Consider the following 24,864-nt stretch of genomic DNA (forward strand, 5'->3'; position numbering starts at 1 on the left):
CGCTGCATATGTGTTTGTGCAAGTGTGAGTGCGTGGTCTTTGCCATTGTGGATTAATGCCTTTGGCCATTGTTTCTCTCAACCTGACATAGTGCATACAAACTTGATGTAATTTTGTGTCATTACAGGCATGCAGTTAGATTCAAAAATGTATTTCAACCTGTGTCTGCAGCTTTATTTGTCTTGTTCGTACAGCATGTGGAGCCATGAATATTGTGCGTGCGTGTACAGTATGCATCTCCCGTTCACCATGTCACTGACCTGCAATAAATAACATGGACAAATGGCAGAGGAATCGATGATTGGAAGGAGCCACTGCGTTCAGCTGCACTTGCTCCTTCCAAACAGCAGGGTATCTTTACGAGCCCAGCCTGTCTAGTGCACTCCAGTTCAGTGTTGTGTTGTGTAAAATAGTGTGGTATAATGTAGTCCATCCCAGCCTGTGTGTAGTGCATTGCAGTGCAGGTCAGTGTCATATGTTGTACTGTAGATTGTGTGCTCCGTCATCAAGCCCGTCTTATGTGTAGTGGTTTGTTGCGTAATATGATGGGCGGCTCCGCCTGTACCGTACATAGTGCTGTGTAGTGGTGTGTTGTTGTGTAGTTCAGCCCTACTTGTGTATAGTTCGGTAATGGTATGAGAAGTGTAGTACGACCCAGCCTTTATTTAGTGCAGTGTAGTGTCATCCAGCCCAGCCTGTGTGTAGTGTTATGTGGTGCAGGGTTGTGTAAAGTAGTGTAATCCAGACCAACCTGTGTGAGGTGTAGTGTAGTCCAGCCTCGTCCAGCCTAGCCTATGTAATGTAGTGTAATGCCCTATAAAGCAAAAAGGCAGTAACTGCATTGTCGCTAAAAATGAGAGACTATGATTTTAATATCAAAATATAAAGTCAAATACAATCATTGATCTGCAGAATATGTATTATATAAAGTAACAAAACTACCACATGTCGATAATCTATCTACCCAAAACTACTTTCACTTGTCTTCAGGATCATTTGAATGTTATTTTACTCTGTTTGGAGCTCTACGCAGTTACTGCCTTTTTAGTTTTGTAGGGCAGTGTAGTGTTCCATTATGGACCTGCATTATGGTGCAGTGCTGTGTGATGTTGTGTAGCAGTTTAGTGCAGTGATGTGTAGTCCAGCCAGCCGTGTGTGTAGGGCAGTGCAGTGTGATGTTATGTAGTAGTTTAGTGCAGTGATGTGTAGAGTGCAGCCTGGCGTGTGTGTAGTGTAATGTTGTGTAGTGATGTGTAGTCCATCCTGGCGTGTGTGTGTAGTGTAATGTTATGTAGTAGTTTAGTGCAGTGATGTGTAGTGCAGCCTGGCGTGTGTAGTGTAATGTTGTGTAGTGATGTGTAGTCCATCCTGGCGTGTGTGTAGTGTAATGTTATGTAGTAGTTTAGTGTAGTGGTGTGTAGTGCAGCCTGGCGTGTGTGTGTAGTCGTTTAGTGTAGTGATGTGTAGTGCAGCCTGGCGTGTGTGTAGTAGTTTAGTGTAGTGATGTGTAGTGCAGCCTGGCGTGTGTGTAGTAGTTTAGTGTAGTGATGTGTAGTGCAGCCTGGCGTGTGTGTAGTAGTTTAGTGTAGTGATGTGTAGTCCAGCCTGGCGTGTGTGTAGTAGTTTAGTGTAGTGATGTGTAGTGCAGCCTGGCGTGTGTGTAGTAGTTTAGTGTAGTGGTGTGTAGTCCAGCCTGGCGTGTGTGTAGTAGTGTAATGTGGTGGTGTGTAGTCCAGCCTGGCGTGTGTGTAGTAGTGTAATGTGGTGCAGTGCAGCCTGGCGTGTGTGTAGTAGTTTAGTGTAGTGGTGTGTAGTCCAGCCTGGCGTGTGTGTAGTAGTGTAATGTGGTGCAGTGCAGGGCAGCCAGCAGAGCTGTGGGGTTGCATGTGTTGCCCTGCATACTCCACTCACTCCAGCGTGGTGAAACAGTCTCGTCAGCCCAGAGCATTAAACAAAAGGCCACGGCCAGGCTCCCTCAAGCTGCGGTGCCAAACGCAGTCCTAGGTTTGCCAGCACAAATCCATGTCACGCCCAGCCAAGCCACACCACACCACACACTGAACTCACAGCCAGGTTTGACGAGGATGTCTAACTAACACACACCCATCCCAGGATCGTTTGTGTTGTCAGCATTGCTCCCAAATCACACCATAGCAGAGCAGATCAGAAAACCCTCTTAGCACAGACTGAAGTGTGCGCACTGCGGCCGTTACTTGTTTAAGGGTTGGCTCCAAGTTTTCATGGCAACCGTTTTTATCTTGTCGTACAGATGGTGTAACTTCAATCTGCTCATTACCGTGCCGGGCCGCGACAGCGTACCGTGATCATTACACCCTGTGGCCATTCGGAATGCGGGGGGCAGTATAGCACCGCTTTTGCAGAGCAGCGTCTGCCTGTGTCTGTTTGTGCTTCCGTCCTTGCCCGTCCCCCAGTTTTAGTAGTAGTAGAAATACAGTCAGCAAATTGCATGTTTTATTTAGCATTGGGCATTTGATAGGGCATTTGATAATAACACAAGTGTGAGCCCTAAACAAGACCACAACCACAATAACCCAATTTAGGACCATAGGCCTATTCAACCGTTTCCACAACCTCACTGATCACAGTTGCTTCATCTGTAATGCCAGGGCTAAGAATAACGAAAATAGCAAAACAGAGTAGGCTAATAAACCGTAATGGAGAGACTGAGGAGACATGAAATCAAGCGGCGGAGTTCGGACCATTTTGAGTGGACCGATGTCGCTTGCTTTGTGTAGCCCTATCAAGCAAGCCTGTCTGTCTCATTTGTGCGATGAGCACAAAACCACAAATTGAACCACTCGTATAGTGTGAGTCAAACAGACATGAACAACATTGTAGCCTAATGAAGTAGTGCCCCGTCATGTCAGCATGAGAGAGGTGATTTTACATTTGGCGACGACATTCCGCCTTTAAAACTGGCGCATGCCGCTTCCCCTATTGCAGGTTATTACCTGATCTACACTGTCGTTACCACAAAAAACAAGGTAGCACAACTTAATAGGCTACTATTACTAGCCTATATATCTGGTAGCCTAAATAGTAGGTTGAAGACGGGGGTATTATTGGTGCACTGGGGTTTTTTTTTGCGAAGCAGAGTAATCTGCTTCAGTGTAGCTCATTGTATGTTGATCCCTCCCTCAGTTTTAGGCTACAAGTGGAAAGAGTCAGCCAATTGCGCACGTAACATTGGGTATTTGATAATAACACAAGCGTGATCCCTAAACAAGACCGCCAGTCGACGGTGTTTTGTTTTCATTATTCTGTCCTGCATTCACCGTCTCAATTCCGCTCCTAACTTATAGGCTAAGTCTGTTAATTATTTCTGCACTACCTATTCAAGTCAGGAACGGATATCCTCAGGATAGCCTACGGACTAATAGGTTGAAGACGTTTTTTTTGTATTGGTGCTTGTGAACATTTCATCCTTTCAATGCGCTGTTGTGCGCCATCGACGGGATTCCGGTTAACTGGGGATGTGATGCACACATGACAATACATCTGTTACACCAGGTGTGGCTAATCATCTGTGATTAGGACTGCAAATTCAGTTGCTTCGGTGGAGATGCGAACCAACAGTAGGCTATGACTGGGGAACTATGACTCCTTCGGAGGCTGGATAACCTGTCGCGCCACGACATGTCACAAAAGGCTGTGCAGTCCCGTGCACTGCACTGCACTGCTGTAACCCACCCATCCCCCACAGACAAACATTCATGTTCTGAAAAGTTCAACACGTTCTGAACATTTTAGCCGCTTTGCATTAAGTTTTCGAGCAGACACTTGTCCACGGTGACGCAACATCGAAAGTGAAACGCAGAGACTGTTCACAAATAACTGAATAAAGATTTCATTTAAAAAAAAACCCACAGCATTTCTATGAAAATGTGCTGGGTGACCACACTGCCTATGCCTATCCAGATGCACGTATAGCAACAATGAGAAAGAGAGGGAGAGACGGAGAGAGAGAGAGCGATTAGCGCGTATCTCTCTCTGTGTGTGTGTGTGTGTGTGTGTGTGTGTGTGTGTGTGTGTGTGTGTGTGTGTGTGTGTGTGTGTGTGTCGGGGAACATTTGAAGTGAAAAAAAAAACACCCTCCCCCACTTCAGCATCAGATGTTGGTGGTCTACAAGTCAATATGTTTACCCGACTATCTTGTAGCCCAGTCATGAAGTTCATAAAGCCATCGGTAGCCTATAGGCCAAGATATCCAAAATCCCTCCGCAAATTTCTGCATTGTACAGGCTAAAACAACTTTATTTATGCCTGACTTATTTAGCTTACTTTATTAGCCTTATTTAGGCCTATTATCGTATTTAGGCTTTAACATGGGCCTATTTTACAAAATAGGCCTATCGAAAGACGGAAAAGACACGACAGACAAGTTGAGGCTTACTGATCGTAGCCTATTACAGCAAATCGAACATGCGCTTTATGAACACACTAGCCTGAGGGCAAACATCTTCTTGGCACTATTGAGATAACCAGGCCATGCCATGAATTCAACTACCTGGGCCCACACTAAAATACTGACAGACTACAATTGCTTGGATCTTCAGTGGGTTTCGTGGGTCCGGGGGGATGGGTGGTGATGGCACGCTTGATGTATTTTCCCCCACCCCATGCATGCACGCGGACACACAGGGTCGGGACATTCACCCAATGAATGACTGAGTGCGGCTAAATATGCCTGTTGCATATCGTAGCCTAATTATTCACACATCACGTCAAGTCACAAATTAGTAGTCTCTTGCAGTTGACCTATGCCAAATTAACGTCCTCCCTGTAAGGCTGCACTAATTCAAACAGGTAGAGGAGTCGGCTTAGCCTATAGCCAAAGTCTATAAAATGTAGCCTATTTTTTGTAATTTCCAATTATCTAGGCTATGTTTACGATAATGATTTGTTGCGCTACGACGGTGCTCAAGACAAGTTGGAACATAGTCATCTCAAGTGCTCCCATTTTATTTTGATCCTGCTTAAAGTCAATGGGCGAGAGGGACGGATGAAACGGGTGTTTCATTCGTCCCGACAGTGTCTACTGACACTAAAATCCCTTTTGCCTGTAAACCTGACAACTTTGACTTTTCATACTTTCGGATATGTTAAAGTTTTCGAGTAAATCGCAGTGTTTCATTCGTCCCGAGTTTCATGAGTCCCTGCTCTCCCCTACTGCCTAAACTGTTACAGTTTAAATGCGTCCTCTCCAAACTGTGTGTGTGTGTGTGTTTGTGTGTGTGTGTGTGGGCGAGAGAGGGAGAGAGAGAGAGCGAGGGAGAGAGGCGCTTAATTCCCCGCAGAAAGAGCAAGGCGATGTCTCCAAATATTAGACAAATGCATCTTATTTTAGTTAAGTAGACATCAGGGATGTATTTTGCTTAATAGCAACGCCGACCTGATTGGTTCATATTGCTCTGAATAGCCACAGAAGGCTAGGCTATATTTTAATGGGTTTACGCGCGCGAGGTCATCTAACTGTGGTCACAGTCGCCAGGTGCTATTATGAGAGGAAAACTATAGCACGTTGGCAAACATTAAAGTCAGTTTAAGCCATGCATATGATGAACCAGTTTTCTTGTTTGAAAAAACACACTTCCCGGTGCGCAAGGTGCATGCATTTCTGACTGACCCAGATGAAATCGCATGAGGAACTCCATGATTATGAGATGACATTGCATAGGCCTATATTTCCCAGCATATATTTCCCCCCTCTCTCTCTCTCTCTCTCTCCAAACCCAGTTGTACTTGGACTCACTTTTAACACCGCTGGCCTTGAATCGCAGCACACATTGCAGTGAGCCGTGCCGTGTGCGAGTGCTGAGCAACTTCACCCCTAACGTTTAACCTAGACTAGCGAGTGCAGTGTTGTAAATCACGTGGAATAAGTGCAGTAGCCTACATTTGGGATTACCTGCGTAGCCTACTTAATTATGGAAGTGAGTGTCATTTGGACTGCCTATGGAATCAAGCCTACTGTCACCAAGCTCTTCCTGTCTCCCCAGCCTCGCAATGGATGGACACCTGGCCACCGCTCCTCCGCCTCCTTCGGAACGGATGACTGTGGGGGGGATCTCCAAGGAAATTTGGAATTTCGGACTTGTATAGATTTGGGGTGCCCCGGGACTCTTTTAGATTTCTGTTAGTTAATAAATATTATTTTAAAACTCAATATTTGTGTCTTGGCGTATTTGTGGTGTACAGTACTCTCCAGGGTATTTGGTAACAAGGAGAGGTGTCGCTGGAAAAATGCGCACTTTCTCACCTGCGACACATAATCCGACAGTTGGTTACACTTAATTTGAGCACGAAAACAGCAATATCAGTCGCTTGCTAATTTTTGCCAATGTGACAACATTAAATTCATTAGGGAAGTGTAGGTTAGGTTATCGCCCCAGCTGTTGGCGATGTGAGATAAATAGCCAACGCTTACACGCTCAAACGAAGCGCTGTTAGGTTACTGCGGTGAGGTGTATTGCACTCTCAGTAATTTTTACCAAACGAAAAAGTATCCACATCCAGACAACAAGTCTGAAGTTGCAATATTAGACGTTTCAAATCTTGCGATGCGATAATCGGTATGGCTTCTGGCTACACTCAATTTACATTTTGTCAGAGCTTGCACATTAATGCAATTCATCCGATCATCATTAAAAAAAAAAAAGAAAATTCATTACATTATTTAGGCTATTCTTTTTATGACTCTTCCTACTTCCTGGAGGTGTTCTCACACAATTTATAGGCATGTTGTTATCCGCTGAATCGGTGCGTGCTGGTGAATATGAGCATATATTAATATGCCGTCAGCATCGTCTAAAACATTCCAAGCGCTCCCAAGTGCCACCCGGCGGTTGTTTGGGTACACTGCAGCTAGGCCCGGTACGTACCGAGGTGGATGACGTGGCATTACCTCGGTAAAGGGTGTGCATTGTAGGGGGACCGACTGTAACTGTGGTTTATTTTACATTACAATGCGTTGTGAGGTGAGTGTGATGGGTAGCAGCAAAAGGTCTATTTTTAAATGTGTTTGTTTAGGCTCCCAAAAGTGAACATATGGTGGATGTTATGGTGTTGCGTGCTATGGTGCAGCATGCTTAGGCACCCGACCATGGAGACCCATGTTCGAGTCTGACCGGGGTCATGTACCTATCCAACCTCTCAGTCCTGTCTGTATCGTCATGGTTGTATCCCAATAAACTTTTGACTAAAATGCCCGAAACATTTTTAAAGAGAATATTAACGATGATCATCATGACACTTTAATAGTGTAGTATAGTGAGACAAGCCTTAAAAGCTGATTTTTGATGGTCGGCTTTAAGACTTTGGAAGCCCTGTCGTGTCATTCCTGGCCTCATTCTCTCGCATGGCTTTCCTTGCCAGTACCGTTTGATGTCCCTTCCAAACACTGAAAAAAGGGGAGGGCGGTCCTGCTGAGAAAAAACATAAACATCAACTCGATGGACCGTCCTCTGCTGCTAATGCGTTCCTGATAGCCAGAGGACATGAAACGCACAAAGAAACCAAAATAAAGCATTGTAAAATAAAATGCAACGTTTTGTTAAGAGACGGCAGGTTCCTGGAACAGCCTTGAGGATTCTAGAACTTCAGATCATGGGAAATGTGAGGGCCTTTTTATTTGTATATTGTTCTGGATTTGGACCTGTGAAGCATCATTATCAAAATTATAATGGGAGACTATAAATGTAACTGAAATAAACACGTTTTGGCTATCTGTCGTGTCTGGGAAAGTGATCGATTTTACTATTTATTAAAGGACATGACCTTTGCATTGTTGTTACCCTGCTTTATTGTTACTGGTAACCATCCATCCTTTATCATCTGGTATCGGTCACTCCTCTGAAGCACTGTGTGAACATCTATGTTGTATAGCTGAAATGTGCACAGTGCAATAAACAGAATTATGTGCGTAAAAGAATTTCCGAGTCTGTCCTTGAAGTGATTTCTGTGTTGCTAATGTGATCCTCTATGTGTGTGTTTGTGTGTTGCAATCTGTCCTTAAAGTGATTTCAGTGTTGATAATGTTAGCCTCTATGTGTGTGTTTGTGTGTTGCAGTCGGTGGCAAAGACTGGGAGGCTTCTCATCAGCCACGAGGCTCCAGTCACAGGTGGCTTTGCTGCAGAGATCAGCTCGACTGTACAGGTAAGATCCAGGCTTCTTTTTTTAAAGAGGGTTTTTTTAGTCTTTTTCAACTTTATTTGTTGGACAGTGTGAGAGGTGGACAGGAAGCGAATTGGGAGAGAGACGGGGAGGGGTCGGCAAAGGACCCGGGCTGGGAATCGAACCCGGGTCAGCTGCATGGCAGGCGAGTGTCCTACCGGTTGGCCACAGCAGGGCCTCATGGATCCTCTTTCTGTGTCCGTCTTTCTTTGTTTCTGTATTTCTCTCACTGTCTCTCTCACTTCATGCTCTCTCTCTCACTTTCTCCCATTTCATGCCCTGCTTTTTTGTGGACTGCATCCCCTTCATTACTCCTATGCTCTCTGCCACTCTCCATGTCACGCTCTGTCTATGTCTTCCTGTCCCCTGTCTCCGTGTGTGGGAGTCGTTGTCTACAGCAAGCGTATCATTATCGGCTCTCCCACATCGACAAACCTCGTCTTCCTGTGCCAGCGGCCACCATGTCTTACAACGACAACACCCTGTCGCTCCTCTTCAGAAGCCATGGGTGGTACGGATTGTCGACAGGCTATACAAAAACAAATCCGCTTCTAGCTAAGAACTATTCTTCTTTCGGGTTTCTAGGTATTGTCAACATTTCCAGTATGAAGCAAATGCTGAGTTCTAAAACTGTGAAGTTACCTACAAACCTCTTTTCTGCTTTAATGGAGTTAAAAAAAATACATCTTTTTTTGCTGGGCCTGGCAGGTCTAGTCATCACATTTTTTACAGTCTAGTACTTGAAGCACACCACATTGTGTCACAGTGTTTGTTTTTGTGCATTATTTGATCATGTCTTATGAGAGGATGATCTGGAAGACTCAAGAATTTGGAATGGAACCAGAAACTATCTTTCAGTTTATAGTCAGTCCTCCAACAAATTCTGGCCAGCATGTTCAGTGTCCATCAAATGACATCTGCTTTGTGTGTGTGTGTGTGTGTGTGTGTGTGTGTGTGTGTGTGTGTGTGTGTGTGTGTGTGTGTGTGCTTTGTGTGTGTGCTTTGTGTGTGTGCTTTGTGTGTGTGTGTGTGCTTTGTGTGTGTGTGTGCTTTGTGTGTGTGTGTGTGTGTGTGTGTGTGTGTGTGTGTGTGTGTGTGTGTGTGTGTGTGTGTGTGTGTGTGTGTGTGTGTGTGTTTGTTTGTTTGTTTGTTTGCTAGGGGTGTAAATCACAGCCTTCATGACGATACGATACGGTATCGATTTCTTAAAGCAGGGATTCGATTATTTTCGATACTTAAGAATTCCCCACGATACACTTTGTGTGTGTGTCTGTGCGTGTGTGTGTGTGTGTGTGCGTGTGTGTGCTTTGTGTGTGCGCGTGCGCAAGTGCATCTACATGCACACTCAAATTCCAACACATGAAGGCACATTATGTGTGGGATACACATTCAGGTGCCTTTGTCATCGTTAACACATTTAGTTTGAAAAGCAACCACTAGTTTTGTGTCAAAGCTAGCCGCATAAACATAAACGACAATTATTTTTTTATGAGTGACACGAGTGTGGTATGTTGACAGCTTTACAAGAGGAACCACTTCCAGCGGTTGAACTGCTCGCAGGGAGAGATGCATCCCCAGACATCGTCCAGAGCCAGAAGACCGCCGCTGCCCTTGGCGAAATAATTAGAGCCAAATTAGACTGTATGTGTGTGTGGCTGAAAAGCTTTAATGACTGTCCTTACTCTAACGGTTAACTTGACTCAACAATTAGGACAAACATGGACTGCGTGCGTGCGTGCGTGCGTGCGTGCGTGCGTGCGTGCGAGTTGAAACAGTACTTACTGATGGAACTAGTTGGTCGCCAAGGTGACGCAGCTCAGCTGTGTGGTGTTTTGTTTTTGAGAGACAGACGGACGGACGGACGGACGGACGGACGGACGGACGGACAGACGGACAGACGGACAGACGGACTGAGAGGGAGACAGACTGACTGAGAGGGAGACAGACAGACAGACAGACAGGGAAACAGACAGACAGACAGACAGACAGGGAGACAGACAGACAGGGAGACAGACAGACAGACTGACTGAGAGGGAGAGACAGACAGACAGACAGACAGACAGGGAGACAGACAGACAGGGAGACAGAGAGACAGACAGGGAGACAGACAGACAGGGAGACAGACAGACAGGGAGACAGACAGACAGACAGACAGACAGGGAGACAGACTGACTGAGAGGGAGAGACAGACAGACAGACAGGGAGACAGACAGACAGGGACAGACAGACAGACAGGGAGACAGACAGACAGACAGACAGACAGGGAGACAGACAGACAGGGAGACAGACAGACAGGGAGACAGGGAGACAGGGAGACAGGGAGACAGAGAGGGAGATGGACGGACAGAGAGGGAGATAGACGGACGGACAGGGGGGGCTACGGACGGACAGGCGGGCGGGCGGGCGGTGAGAATGTGTGAGAGAGTGAGTGAGAGATGACTGGCGGGCAAATCACCCAAGAACTGGGACATTCGAGGAGAGTAGGCAGTGGTGATGTGGGGAAGAGGTGTGTGGCGTGAGGGGTGGGGGGTGGTCATACAGAGAAGTGGAAGTGGTATACTCATGAACAGCGTGACGTTTTCCATGTGTGTTACGCCCATTTGTGGGGGACAACAACCCATGCAAGTCAATTGGTGATGTTGGGGGTTCATAAACGAAAGATACGGACCTGTAGACTAGCGTTGTTCACGCACAACATGCCGAAAACGTGTTGAGTCGCTGGTTGTTCAAATAATATAGCCAAACAGCTAGCAGACTAGCCGGTTTAGCATGTAAGTTGATAAGACATTGGGTTTGTTTTCATCCATAAAGGGGCGTAACACACATTTACGAGCAAAGTACCCGGATGGCCGTTCATGAGTATAGGAGGAAGGAGACCGAGGTGTGGAGGAGGTTATTGGGAGAGGTGGTGACATCGGGGTGAGAGGAGGAGAATGTGGTATGGTGAGAGGTTGAGGTGTCGGTGTGTCTCTGTGATGGTGGCATCAGGAGCTGTAATGAAACAGCCCCACTAGGCCCTCTGGGCTCCTCAGCACCTGAACAAACACCTGGCCAACCTAATACATGAAGCTCTCTCCTCTCCCGGTCTCATTGGCTTTCCCTTTTCTGCTTTCTTGTCTTGTCTTTTCTTTTCATTTCATTTCACCCCCGTCCCTCTGTCCCTCTTCTCATCTTCTGTCCCTCTCTTGTCTTTCTAATTTTCTTGTTGTTTTCCCCCTCTCACGGTGTTATTCTCTCCGACTTCTCTTCTTACCACTCTTCTTCCTAACACTTTTCTTTACTCATCCTGTCCCACTCTGCCTCTTGATGGCCTGTGGCCGTATTTCCTTCACTCTCCCTTTCCTTATTCCCTCCATCCTTTTACCCGTCCACTAATTCCACCTTTTCCTTCCTGCCCTGGACGCTCTTTTCTCTGTCTCCCCTCATGTGTCCGCGCTCTTCGCCGTCTCTTTTGCCTTCTCCTTCTCTTCCTCTCTCTCTCCATCTGTGTGTGCGTGTGTGCACGTGTCTGGGCGCATGTGTCTGGGCGTCTGGGCGTGCGTGCGTGCCTGCGTGTGAGATAGTGTGTGGTGGGATTGAGGTCACCTGGGAATACGCAGCCTGGTAGTTTGACCCTGAAGAGATGAGATTCTTAGGCCTTAGTCTTAGTCTTTCTTAGGCCATAGTTATGCTTGCTGCAGGTTACACGTGTGTGTGCACTTATCATGCACTAATGTGTTGCCCTGCACATTTTTATGTCAATTTTGTGCACAGTAGGACACCTGACACAAGGTAAGCAGATGCGTGTGCACAGTGTAACATTAGGTGCATTTGACTTTGTTGGCAACAGATGAACTTGTCACGATGTGGGTGGTATTAAATACTGTGCATTTAAAGTCGGCCACAAATGTGCACGAGACGATGAGCTCACACCAGTTTGATCTACTAGCACACCACGTGTGAGGTGTGGGGGGACGGGTGGGGAGGAGGGTGCAGTGCAAACTTTCTTAGGGGTGTGGGACAACACACCTAGATACACGTCGGCGAACTGTTGGCCAACTAGTGTGGTCATGTGCGCGTGACCTGGGAGGCGGTATGCACTCGAGCATCAACGGCTCGACGTATTGGATACCCCAGTGTCGACGCACTGCTACTACAGCTCACGTGGCCCGGGAGTTACATACAGGAAATATATCGTTCTACATTTCTAACCGTTTTTATCGATATAGCAAACCAACTGCCCCTAAATTACAGTTCAATATGCTCTTACCGACCTCGGCACATGTGTTTTTTTCACACACAGCTTGACCTTGTGTTGTTATGCTTATGGTCGAAATCGAACATAATCATTTGAACCCAGGCATCATAAGCACATGCATCATAGATGCTGGTAGTCTATATTTTGTACATCCAAAAGTTCGATAGATGTCAAAAATCTACTTTTACGGAGGGAAATGCACCTTCGTGATGACCACAGGTATCATGGGACATCTTCATGTGCTCAACAGTCATTGGGTAACGGAGTCCGTCAGCTGCGGCTATTTGCATAACTTTCGGGAGGGCTCAACTTTTTGACGTGCCACCGAACCCACAGTCGCCGTGCCGGAATCCCAACATGCTTTGTGAGTCCGGTAACGACGATCTGCCGCATTTCATTGAAAATGAATTGAATGCGTTGGTACGGCTTGCGTCAAACTGACGAATGGACGGGCACCGTAAGCAACTGCAGGAGTTGCACGGCCCTTCTGCAGTCGCATTCATCTGGCAATAGTTTGGCACCATGTGACATGTCACCTTGTTGGCGCAACACGACTGAAATTTGGTATGTTGGACTAGAAATCTAACCATCATGCAGCATTTTCATCCAGAATTCATTGCTGGCTGCATGCGCATGCAGCCGTTGTGAAATCTCAAATAAGGCTACTGACACGTCCGCGTGGACTGATCCTCCAAAACTTTCATGTTGAGGTCGTGTAAGAGTCAAACAATGATGAGAAATATTAATGGGAGCTGTCAGGTCCCCTACATGAAACCTCCAGTATGGTGTGAAGTGATGCTGAAGAACACGTCGTTCTGAAGAAAGCTTGTGCACTTGGTCGCACACGGTTGCCTATGTAATTTAAGGCACCCAGCAAGCATCCCGTGTGTGATTTGTTGCGAATGTTCATTATTTTACATTTTCGCTTGGGGCCCCAACTTACCCTAGAATCGCCTCTGTGTGTGTGTCTCTGTGTGTGTGTGTCTCTGTGTGTGTGTGTCTCTGTGTGTGTGTGTCTCTGTGTCTGTGTGCCAGTGTGTGTTTGTGCTTATGTGTGCTTGTGTTTGTGTGCCCAGACACAATGTGGCTTTGTCTGTGCGCCTAACTGTAAGTTTTATCATTATTGCATGTGTGAGTTAAATTGCGTGCGTGCGTGCGTGTGTCCGTGCGTGCGGTCATGATGGGATGGGAAAAAGCACTGGTCCTGTTATTGCTAGATATGTCACTGGAACAGAAAAAAGCAACCTTTGGGTTGGATTTCTCCTCTTGCTCTCGCTCACTCTCTCCCCGCCAGAACGTCTTCCTGCCTCTCTTCTCCTCTGCCAGTCTCTCTTTATATTATATCTTCTACTCTTTCTTTAGATATCTCTCTGTCTCTCTCTCTCTCTCTCTCTCTCTCTCTCTCTCTCTCTCTCTCTCTCTCTCTCTCTCCTCTTTTTAGTCTGCATGATATCCCCCTCTTGATCATTAAAGTGCTGCGTGGAGGTGCTGTGTTCCAGAGGTGTGGGGACTCATCAGACTACAGTTCTGATGGACTCTTCAGTTCTCACTTGGCTGAGTAGAGTCGGAATGCAGGTGAATGATTATCCTGCCCCGTCCGCGTCCCCCTGCACATATCTTGGCTTTGAGGTGTGCGTGTGCGTTTGCGTGCATGTTAGTGTGCGCCTGCCTTTGTGTGTGTGTGCGTGTGCGTGTGCGCGTGCACGTGCGCATGCTTGCTTGCGCCTGCCTTTGTGTGTGCGTGTGTGTGTGTGTGTGCGTGTGTGTGTGTGCGTGCGTGCGTGTGCGTGCGTGTGTGTGTGAAGGTGTATTTTGTAGAGGTGCTCCGATCACCATTTTTTGGCCCGATCACCGATACCGATCACCAAAAATCTTTATCTGCCGATCACCGATCATTGCCGATCACAGAAATTATTTCCTATTTTTTTAATAGCCTATTAATTATCCTTATTGAATATTTCTGCCCATAAACCAATCAATCTTAATTTGCACATGTCGCTTTCACAATGTAGGCCTATTATTAGGCTATTACTATTATGATTATTATTATTATTGTTATTATTATTATTATTATTATTATTATTATTATTATTATTATTATTATTATTAGGCTATTATTATTATTATTATTATTATCTTTCAGCTCTTTCAGACTAGTGTTGGTAATGTAAGTCTACAGTATTAATCAATTTATAAGTTATTGCATATAATTACTAAACTATTTAAGATTGAATTGAAACTGAAACATTACATCAATTTATAAGTTATTGCATATAATTACTTAACTATTTGAGATTGAATTGAAGCTCAGACACCTGGATCTCAGTCTCTCGTCTTCTGCATACGAGAAAAAACCCTGTCGCTTTAAATGAGCAGCCTCGTAGGAGAGCCCCTCCCCTCTCTGTCACTCACTGTCCACAGCTGCAGTGCTCCGCGACCGTTCTGCTCTCTCCCTCTCACTTCTGTCGCCGTTTGGCGTTTCAGCGACTATCAAACTAATCGACTGACTGTCAATTACAACTTTGAAAACAATAACGTTGGCATGCTTGTGCGGACAACGTGAACTTGTCGCGTGCTGACCGAGGCAACTACACAGGTTAACGTAAAATGGCTAACTGGCGAGAAGTAGTCTATCGCAAATTACATTGTGACTGAAACACTTGAGATTCTACATACACAAAACAAGAAAAAAAAACTTCACTTGAAAGAACAGGGAACACGCACAACACAGTGTGTCTGCGAGGAAAGCTCTTTCTCTGTAACACTGTCATAGAATGTAGAATTCCCTGCACAGACTCATTGAGTTTCACCGTCCATTCTCCCTAGTTGCTGTTTGGTGTTGCAGCGACTACAAAACTAATGACCTGGCTGTCCATTAGGCTACAACTTTAAAAACAATACAGTTGATGATTGTTTTGGAAACGTTTAGTTGTTGCGTGCTGACAGGCTGTAACTCAAAATAGTGAACATGGCGACACTGACACGTCATTCACAAATTACAAGCGTCATGTAAACTGCGCATGGATCGGAAAATCAGATCATTGTTGATGCAGATATGATTATAAATGGTGAAAATGAAGGAGGGAATTCCAAAAAGTTAAAGACAAGTAAAGATGCCTTATTTTGGTGCAGCAGCTGTGCAGAGCCAGCACCTAGGCTACATGCAGGCAGCGCCAGGTGTAAAGGCGAAATGGTTGCGTGAGGAATTTAATATCTCTGGATCGGTTTTTTGATCGGCATGTTTTTCCGATCACCGATCAGGCTATTTTTGGCCATTATCGGCCGAGCATGATCGGCTGCCGAGCAATCGGAGCACCTCTAGTATTATGCGCACTGCCTTTGTGAACGGTTCACCACTGCATACTTGTTATCCCAGGGGTCCAGAGTCTCTTTTTCACAATCCTTAAGGTCCACGCTTGAACCTACAACCCGTAGTGTAGTCTAGTGAGTCCAGTGATACTAATGCCAGACCCAGACCTAGGGCCGAGCTGGACCCACGGGCAAACACCGGGTGAGTGAGCATGTCACTGTGAGTAATGTGAGATGGAACTGGTCTGTTGATTGTACGTGAAGCGTTGACACAGACCCTCTTCAGTCAGGACAGGAGAGATAACTCTCTCTCTTTTTTTCTCTCTCTCTCTTTTTCTCTCTCTCTCTCTCACTTTCTCTCTCTCTTTGCTCAACCTCTGTTTCTTTCCGTCTCTGATCATAGCCAGTTGGCCGGGCTGGGCGAGATGCCTTACTACCCGCTGTGTTAAAAAACTGGCTGTGGTACGCGGTCTCATAGCAGAACTGGAGTATATTTGCAACATGTGTGTAACAGGCTGACCTCCATGATGTGGAGCAGCATGATGTGCCTGCGTTCGTGCTGCCCTCTTAAACATAGGCATGTAGGCCCTGCCGTGGTCAACCGGTAGGGCACTCGTCTGCCATGCGGCCGACCCGGGTTCGATTCCCGGCCAGGGTCATTTGCCGACCACTCCCCATTTCTCTCCCTATTCGCTTCCTGTCCACCTCTCAAGCGGTCCTGTCATCAATAAAGTTGCAAAATACCAAAACAAATAATAATTAAAATTAAAAAAAACATGTACTTGTAAGGGTTGGCATGATCGCTCTGCACTCTGCTCTGCATTGGTCACTCTGCTGAGATCTGGGTGCTGCAGTGCCCAGATCTGGGGTGTATTTCTCGAAACCGTAGTTGTTAGCAACTTGGGTAGTTGCCAATGGGAAATTGCATTGCAAACAAGAAAACAAAACTAATGTTGTTAGCAACTATGGTTTTGAGAAATGGACCCCTGTTCTTTTGAAAATCCCCCCCAACTAGCTCCTCTTTCACAAAACACGCATCAAACAGGATGGTTAGTAAAGTTACCATCCTCTGCTCGTGTGCAATTCCTACCCACACCAAAAGACCCACCACCGGATCCATCGACTTATTGATTCCTTTATTTATATTCAATTTCGGGTTAAGTTGCCCTTTTAATTGGACTGTTTTCATGCGTGTTTGTGTTTTCTTGCTTTTTATGTTCCCAGTCATTAGGCTGTAATTTCACAATAAAGAAGACGAATCCTTTTTTTTCCCACCCCCATCTCGTGTTGTGGCACAGGGCATTGGCATCTCTTCAAAGTGCACCAAAATGTTGCCTGTTTGGGCCCAGCCGTTTTGCTGGTATACTCTTCAAACCAAAAGAGTCTGTGTTCCTGAAGTGCAAACGTAATCACAGCCAGATTGGCAACCCACATGGCACTAGTTTGATTGACTGAATGTGCGTGTGTTCCCCCTTTACTGTTTGTAATGCCATTTCAGCGCCGCCAGAACGTCTTCCTGCCTCTCTTTTGCTAGTCTCTTTATATTACATCTTCCTTTCTCTTTCTTTAGATATTTCTCTGTCTCTCCATCTCACCATATTTCTCTCTCTCTCTCTCACTCACTCACTCACGCATTCTCTCTCACTCTCACTCTCACTCTCACTCTCACTCTCACTCTCTCTCTCTCTCTCTCTCTCTCACTCTCACTCTCACTCTCACTCTCACTCTCACTCTCTCTCTCACTCTTTCTCACTCTCTCATTTTATGCCCCCCTTCCTCCTGTGGTGTTCAACCACGCAGACTCCTTTCTGAAGGCCATCTGTTGGGCATCGCATCCAACAATCCCGCTGAACCTGAGAGAGAGCCTGGCGAAAGGAAGTTCCTTTTTAGGACTGTGATGGAAATGAAAGGCAGGCCAGAGTGACGGCGCCTGAGAGCTGTAAATCCCTTCATGTAGGCCTGTTCCCACTCTGACAGATCCCACCAACAATGGCTTCTTTTTTCTTCCAGGTCAACGTGTGTGTGACGTGTATTGTATGTGTAAGTGTGTGTGCGCGTGTGTTTTTTGGGTCAGGACACTCCTGAAAAAGTCTTCACACACCCTTGACATTGCCAATATCTTCACCAGAAGGTGCCAAGTCACTTGCTTGCGGGCCTTATTCAGGGCCAACTGGACTGTTGGTAATATAAACAAACGTTGTGAATCATTTCTGGGGTATTGTAACTAGCTGGTAATGCACTGCCTGACTCTCGCCCGACCTGTGTAGCTCCTCTTCGTGAGCGCCACTACTGGGTCTGGGAGAGCACACGTTGGCCTCGCCTTCAGAAAGCCAGTGCTTCATCTATCATTGGTCCGTCCGTGCCACCAACAAATTCCTTCAAAAAAGTTTTCTGTTAATCTCTAAAGAGTCAATATAGTCCATGTCTGTGACTCCTCAATGTCATCTGCTATCCACAAGACGACTGAGAATGTCGTTCAGTCGTACATCTTCAAATCATCAACTCAAATATGGTCAGAGGTTCTTGTCCATGTTGTGGGGAAATGACTTTCAGGCCCTGGGATATTCAAGAGGCAGAAAAAAGGGCACCAGTTTTGTGGGGGGGCAGAGAGATGAAAGAAGTGGGTCACATGCTCTTGCTCTCAATTATTGTTTGCTTTAAGAAGTGAGTCCAAGCCAACAATGATCCATACCCAAGGAAGACGTAGCTGCAGGAAGATGTTGTTCTTCTTTACACAATCGGTCAACAAGCATTTATGTAGATCGCAATCTCGTATAAACTGTCCTTCTTCTTCTTCAGATCTCAATCCCGTAAACTCCTTCGTCTTCGTCTTCTTCTTCGCCCCCCCCCCGTTTCTCATTCACACCCGCGCACAGTTTCCAGTTGTCATACCCTCTCGGTATTTGACATGATATAGATGATAATAAAAAAACGGAGGCATTTGGAAGTCACACTAGTCCAAGTAGTAATAAAATGGAGTCCCACTGTCTTGATACTACATCATTCAAAACACTCTGAGGGAGCAGAACTCAGTCTGTTTGTGTGGTTAAATGTGTCCTTTCCTACCCGTAAGTAACTTCATATGCACGACTCGCATTCATATGGAAGGATATGAAACCATTCCTTGCCATAACACAAGGCAGGCAACCAGAAGCAGTTGTGTGGAAAACACATGTTTGGATATCTCTGCCGCCATTTGAAGACATCTTAGCGTATGGTTCGACAGGGATAATTCATGGAAACGTGTTCAACATGGTCCTTTAAGATTTCAGTGAAATGAACGTTCGCAGACTGTCCGTTTGAATTAAGACGGGCGCCTTTCTGCCAGGCAGTCCAGTGCCGTGAAGTGCGGCGAAGTGCCGTGTCCTCATCTGACTCGTGGCGAGTTAAGTGCACTATTGTCTGTCTTGGCAGCCACGACCGGTAATATTGCCATCATCCCGTCATTCTATAGGTAATCTCCATACTATCCAATCTGTGGCTGCCATGGACACACACACACACACACACACACACACACACACACACACACACACACACACACACACACACACACACACACACACACACACACACACACACACACACACACACACACACACACACACACACACTGCATGACCCCTTTTCTCCATCTGTCTGCCTCTGTAAGAAATAGAGGGAAAAAATATATGACTACAGATTTAAATTTTGCTTTTTGTGTTTTGAATCGAGACTTGGCCTAGTCTCTCCTACCATTCATCATATTTTTATGCAGCTTTTTTGGGGTGCTATGCATTTAATGTTGTGGCCGATGGTGCTATGCCTGGCGATATAAACACTGATTTCACTGAAACCAGAGCATTCCGGAAGTTGACGGAGACACACACAAGAATGGACCAGACAGACGAGACACAAACTCGCACATTGAAAGTATTTAAACAAGAGACCTTGACATGGATTTTCCTCTTTGAAAAATGAAATTAAATTAATGCACGAGCATGTCTTCCCTGGGACATAAAAAGGCTGGTGGTTTGGCAGTGACATCTGTTGTCAAAGGTCACCGCCAAAACCACCAGCTTTGGCTTTCAAACCTTGTTTTTAGATTTAGCTTTTTGCATTATTTCAATTCATTTCAGCATTTTATTTATTTATTTTCATAGAAAGTCTGCATTGTGCTTGTATCCAGAGAACACTTCATAATTCTAGTACTATTATTACTCTACTACTACAACTGCTATTACTACTACTTCTATTGCAAATAGAAGTTCTCATAATACAACTTCAACTATTACCAGTACTATTAAGTGTGATACATTTTCTTTCCTTTTTTTATTTCAAATACTTTTTAGTTGAAGACGCAGGTCTGGCTTAGGCCATATGGAAGTGCTCTGGAAGGCAGCTCATTTAACATAAGGCTGGGTCATAGGTGAATGCATTAGAAATTCAATTGCATTAAATATACACAAAATGATATTACACTTAACTGGCATCTTTATCCAAAGCAACTTACAATTATTTAGGTACAGGGTTTTATTTACAGTCCCTGGAGCAATGTGGAACTTTGCTCATGGGAACTTCAGTCATGCATGTTCGTAGGCGAGATGTTACGGGTTCCGAACCAGCAACCTTGCAAGACCAAGACCACATAATCACAGGGCGAACTTTTTAAAGATACAGTAAGGGCACACCTGCCAACTGTCTGAGTAGCAATGCAAACCAGATTTTGTTCCTAGCTGCTGTACATACTGCCAAAGTGGAGCAGTAATTGCAATCTCTTAAAGTTTAAATTAAGTCTGCATTAGGGTCTAGAGCAGGTTTGTACATCAGAGAAAATGTTTCACTATTATACATGGCCATGTTTTTTGGCCCTGTTGAATCTAGGGGATTTGGTTAAGAATGATTGCGGAGGGTAATATCAACTAATAGCTCAATAATCCGTTCAAATTTCCTCTGTCGCTTTTGTGACCAGTTCTCGTATATACCTCAGATTTACTGTGTTGGGAGATTTGGTCTGGTTTTGTGCGTGCGTGCGTATGTGCGTGTATGTGTGCGTTCTTATGTCTGTGTGCATGTCTGGCCAGAAGTTCTCAGGTCTGGGTGTTCCATATGGAGCGTTTTGAGTGTTTTATCACTGTTTTGACTGTAACGTTTAAGGAGATAAATGATAGCTTCTCCCGCTATTAACCCAACCCGCTAAGACATAGCGTTATAAACGTATAAACTTGGACCACTGGTTGAATTGTGTGCATAATGGGGGCTGTAAAAAATAATTCATAAATAGACAGCAAGATGAAAGCAGGACTGGATTTCTTCAACTTTACAATCTGTCAGTCCATTCAATGCCTTTTGTTTTTCTCCACTCTTCACTTTCTTCTCTTCTCTTCTCTTCTCTTCTCTTCTCTTCTCTTCTCTTCTCTTCTCTTCTCTTCTCTTCTCTTCTCTTCTCTTCTCTTCTCTTCTCAGTTTCTCTGTTTTATTTCTTTACCCACTCTCCTCCAAATCGTCTACTTTCCAATATTTCTTTCCAAAATATTTCTCTGTGTTTTTTATTCATCCATCTCTGTTGTTTCACTCCAGTCAGCGTATTCCCCTCTTCCTCTTCTTCCTTCATCCTCCTCTTCCCTATTTCTCCCTGTTCTTCTGAATGTTGCTGTGGTTTGAGACAAGGCACACAGGGCAGCACAAACCTTCAGAACTATGCATCTGCATTGACTGTGTGTGTGTTAATGTGCTAATGTGTGTTAATAAGCTTTTCTAATGGGCATAGACACAGACACACGCACACAGACACACGCACACAGACACACGCACACAGACACACGCACACAGACACACGCACGCACACAGACACACGCACGCACACACAGGCACGCAGACACACACAGGCACGCAGACACACACACGCACACACAGGCACACACACGCTTGCCACACACACACACGCACACACACGCACACACACACACACACACACACACACACACACACACTAGCCACGCACGCACACACACACATACAGGCAAACGCTAATTGCCAGTCACTGGGCCTGAGTGGCACTGAGCAGAGCGCAGTGGGAGAGCTACTGATGCCAGTCTTTTTCAGAGCGGTTGTGGATGCCAGGATGCCCGCTGTTGGCAAGATGGAGGAGGTTAAGGGTCTGGCGCCAGGTGGCATGGCAGGAGAGACTGGCATAACAAACTGAACACTTTAGTATGGAAAAACTTACAGCTAACACTTTATTTTAGGGTTCTCATATTAGACAATAATACATGCCTAACTGTCTGTATAAAGTGACTTAAAATACATGCGAAATCCGTTAATTCGTTTTAAAGTGTATTCACAAACTTCATGTTTGTTGCCAATAGGGCCTTTTCTTATTGATGTTATCCAGAATTCTTGTTGCCCCTTCACAAATTTTACCTTTTTCACGAATACTTACCACCATCAAAATGTAAGTATTCATTATGACTGTGAAAATTGTACTTTTAATACACGAAAAGGTGGATCTTCTCCATGTCCGCCATTTTAAAATTGAAATTTTTAGCTGCAGAACATATGTTACTTTAGTCATTCTGATAAATATTAGTTTATTATTTCGTAAATATTAATGAACATGTGAAATTTGGCAATAGGCAACACAGTTTCAAAGAGCAACATAGTTGCAATACCTACCATCCTGGCCACCATCCTACACAGTGCACCTTTTTAAATGTAATAATGATGATAATTTGAGGACGGAAGGATAACAGAACTTTGAAAGGACATGTTTCATGATTCTGCTTTCTTGTACAGCGAGACATGTTTGTGGCTCTGCAGCACATCACAAATTCTTGTTTCGATACAATATCGTTACACCGTGTGTGCGTGTATTGCTCTTACCTTCTGTGCTCACCTGTTTGTTCTGTGTGTGTGCGTGTGTGTGTGCAGGAGGAGTGTTTCCTGAACCTGGAGGCGCCCATCGCCAGAGTGTGTGGCTACGACACGCCATTCCCCCACATCTTCGAGCCCTTCTACATCCCTGACAAATGGAAGTGCTTCGATGCTGTCAAAAAGATGATCAACTACTGACCACCCCCACCCCTCTCCATGTGCCTGGGAGCTGCTGAACGTGTATGTGTACAACACCGTCCCTTTATTTGCCATTTGTGCTGAAATTAGTAGTCCATGCACATCGGAACCATTTTTCGGAACCGTTTTATGTGCAGTGAGTGTAATTGTCAACTAATTGTCAAATAGTCTTTCATTCAATAGCATTTTGGCTGATGCTGCTGAACAATTGAATTACATTTAAACATGTGTGGCATTAAATATACATGCGTAATAATCTATATAATAATCAGCAGACATAGCCATGTTTTCAACAATACTTGAATGTTTTTTGAATGCCCCTTTCCTCTCTGCCACAGCGTGTGTTTAAAGCCTTAGCTGTGAGTTGTTAGTGTGCAAGGAGTGAATGCTTTATTGCTATCCTGGGGCTTGGCTATTTCCTGGGTGTTTGATTAAGTGTTAGGTTTATCCACGGCCATTAAAAGATCTCCGGCAGTACAAAATAAAATTTCATTATGGTCTTGTGGAGGGAATTGTACCCTGGACAAGCTGACTGGGTTTGATTTACAACCCTACACTTTCTTTCTTTCTTTCTTTCTTTCTTTCTTTCTTTCTTTCTTTCTTTCTTTCTTACTTTCTTTCTTTCTTACGCTCTCTCTCTCACTCCCTCGCTCTCTCTCTCTCTCTCTCTCTCCCCTCCAGCTGTTTTACACTGTTCCTCTTTACCTCCCCTCCCTCCTTCCCTCTCTCTCTCTCTCTCTCTTCTCCTTTTTTATTCCTCTTTTTCATTTTCTTCTTTACCTTTCTCTTAACCTTTCTCCTAATTTCAGTGTCTTCCTCTTCTTAAGCACACTCCTTGCTTTCTTTTTCTTTCTTTCTATGCTTTTGTCTTCAATTTTTCATCTTTATTTTCATTTTCTAGCTCCATCTGTTCATGTTCCTCTGTTCTTTCCTTCTCGCATTCCTGCTTCTCTCTCTCTCCATCTCTCTCTCTCTCTCTCTCTCTCTCTCTCTCTCTCTCTCTCGCTCTCGCTCTCGCTCTCTCTCTCGCTCTCTCTCTGTGTACATGAGGATGTGATGTGTTAGTGTTCTCTTGAAGAGCCCTGTTTAGACTAATCCTGCTTTTCCTCTTCTTCTCCTCCTGCAGAACCGTTAGGACCTACATGTCTCCTCCCTCTCCTCTCCTCTCCTGTCCTCTCTTCCAGAGCCAGAGGGAGGATCCCCTTAGCGTAGCCTTGGTCTGATCAGACATCGCGAAAGCACACAAGACTGTTACCACGGATCTGAAGACTAATACGAAAGGGAACCTTTTAACGATTTTTGTCTTCTTGTTTTTTCCTTTCCTCTTTTTTTTTCTCGGAAACAAACATCACAACTCAAGTGCTCCTCATGGCAATGCATGGATCACAGACACTAATGTAGATATTCTATGGATGCTTTGCTGTAGGTAGCTGTCTCGCCCCCCCTAGCCCCTTAGCCCCAGCCCTCTCTTCTCCTTTTTTGACCACGTGTTGCTCCCTCATCAGTTTACTGTGTTGATGACCTTTCTTGCCTGTTTGTTTTTGTTTTTTGCCTTTTTGTCATCATTATGTTGTGTACCAACCTTTTTCTTCTGCCTTTGTCCATTGGGGACGTGTGGTTTTTAAGGAAATTAAAGAATGTGATTTTTTGCAGTGTCAAAACTGTACGACCAGTGTGTTCCTTAATTGCTTTATCCATCGTCAAATGCAGTATGTGAGCAGGGAAATGAGCAATGAGTGTGAAATGAGTGCATAATATTGTAGAGCTACACAATACATGTCTGAAGTACAGTATTTCGTATGATCCACACTGGGTGTGGGCCAGGGTTACCTGAGGACAACTGCAGGAAAAGTAGGCAAGTTAAGGCAGCAATGGCTGATGCTAGCACCATAAATTTCTCAAAGAGCCAAAAAATACAGCGATTAGCGCATTGCATGGCGCTTGCGATATAGCCATCATTCACTTGGGACTTGTGTGCAATATGTATAACTGACAACTGTAAGAGGTCAATGGAAAGGCAAAAAGAAAGCTGTCCTTAATTTCATATCATGAAATATTACTGTAGTGCCCTCTT

At 45.0% G+C, this 24,864-nt stretch overlaps 1 protein-coding gene across 1 annotated transcript in view; it reads left to right on the top strand.

Annotated features, from left to right (window-relative positions):
- Positions 1–24,451, top strand: part of bckdhb (branched chain keto acid dehydrogenase E1 subunit beta) — a 113,948-nt gene extending 89,497 nt beyond the window's left edge. The window contains exons 9-11 of the mRNA XM_063199600.1: positions 8,090–8,176; positions 22,650–22,832; positions 23,917–24,451. Of these exons, the coding sequence (XP_063055670.1) occupies positions 8,090–8,176; positions 22,650–22,790 (228 nt within the window). The 3' untranslated portion in view covers positions 22,791–22,832; positions 23,917–24,451. The remainder of the gene's footprint in view (positions 1–8,089; positions 8,177–22,649; positions 22,833–23,916) is intronic.
- Positions 24,452–24,864: the final 413 nt, after the last annotated feature.

This window comes from Engraulis encrasicolus, chromosome 5 (genome assembly GCF_034702125.1).
Source record: "Engraulis encrasicolus isolate BLACKSEA-1 chromosome 5, IST_EnEncr_1.0, whole genome shotgun sequence".
Classification (NCBI taxonomy): domain Eukaryota; kingdom Metazoa; phylum Chordata; class Actinopteri; order Clupeiformes; family Engraulidae; genus Engraulis; species Engraulis encrasicolus.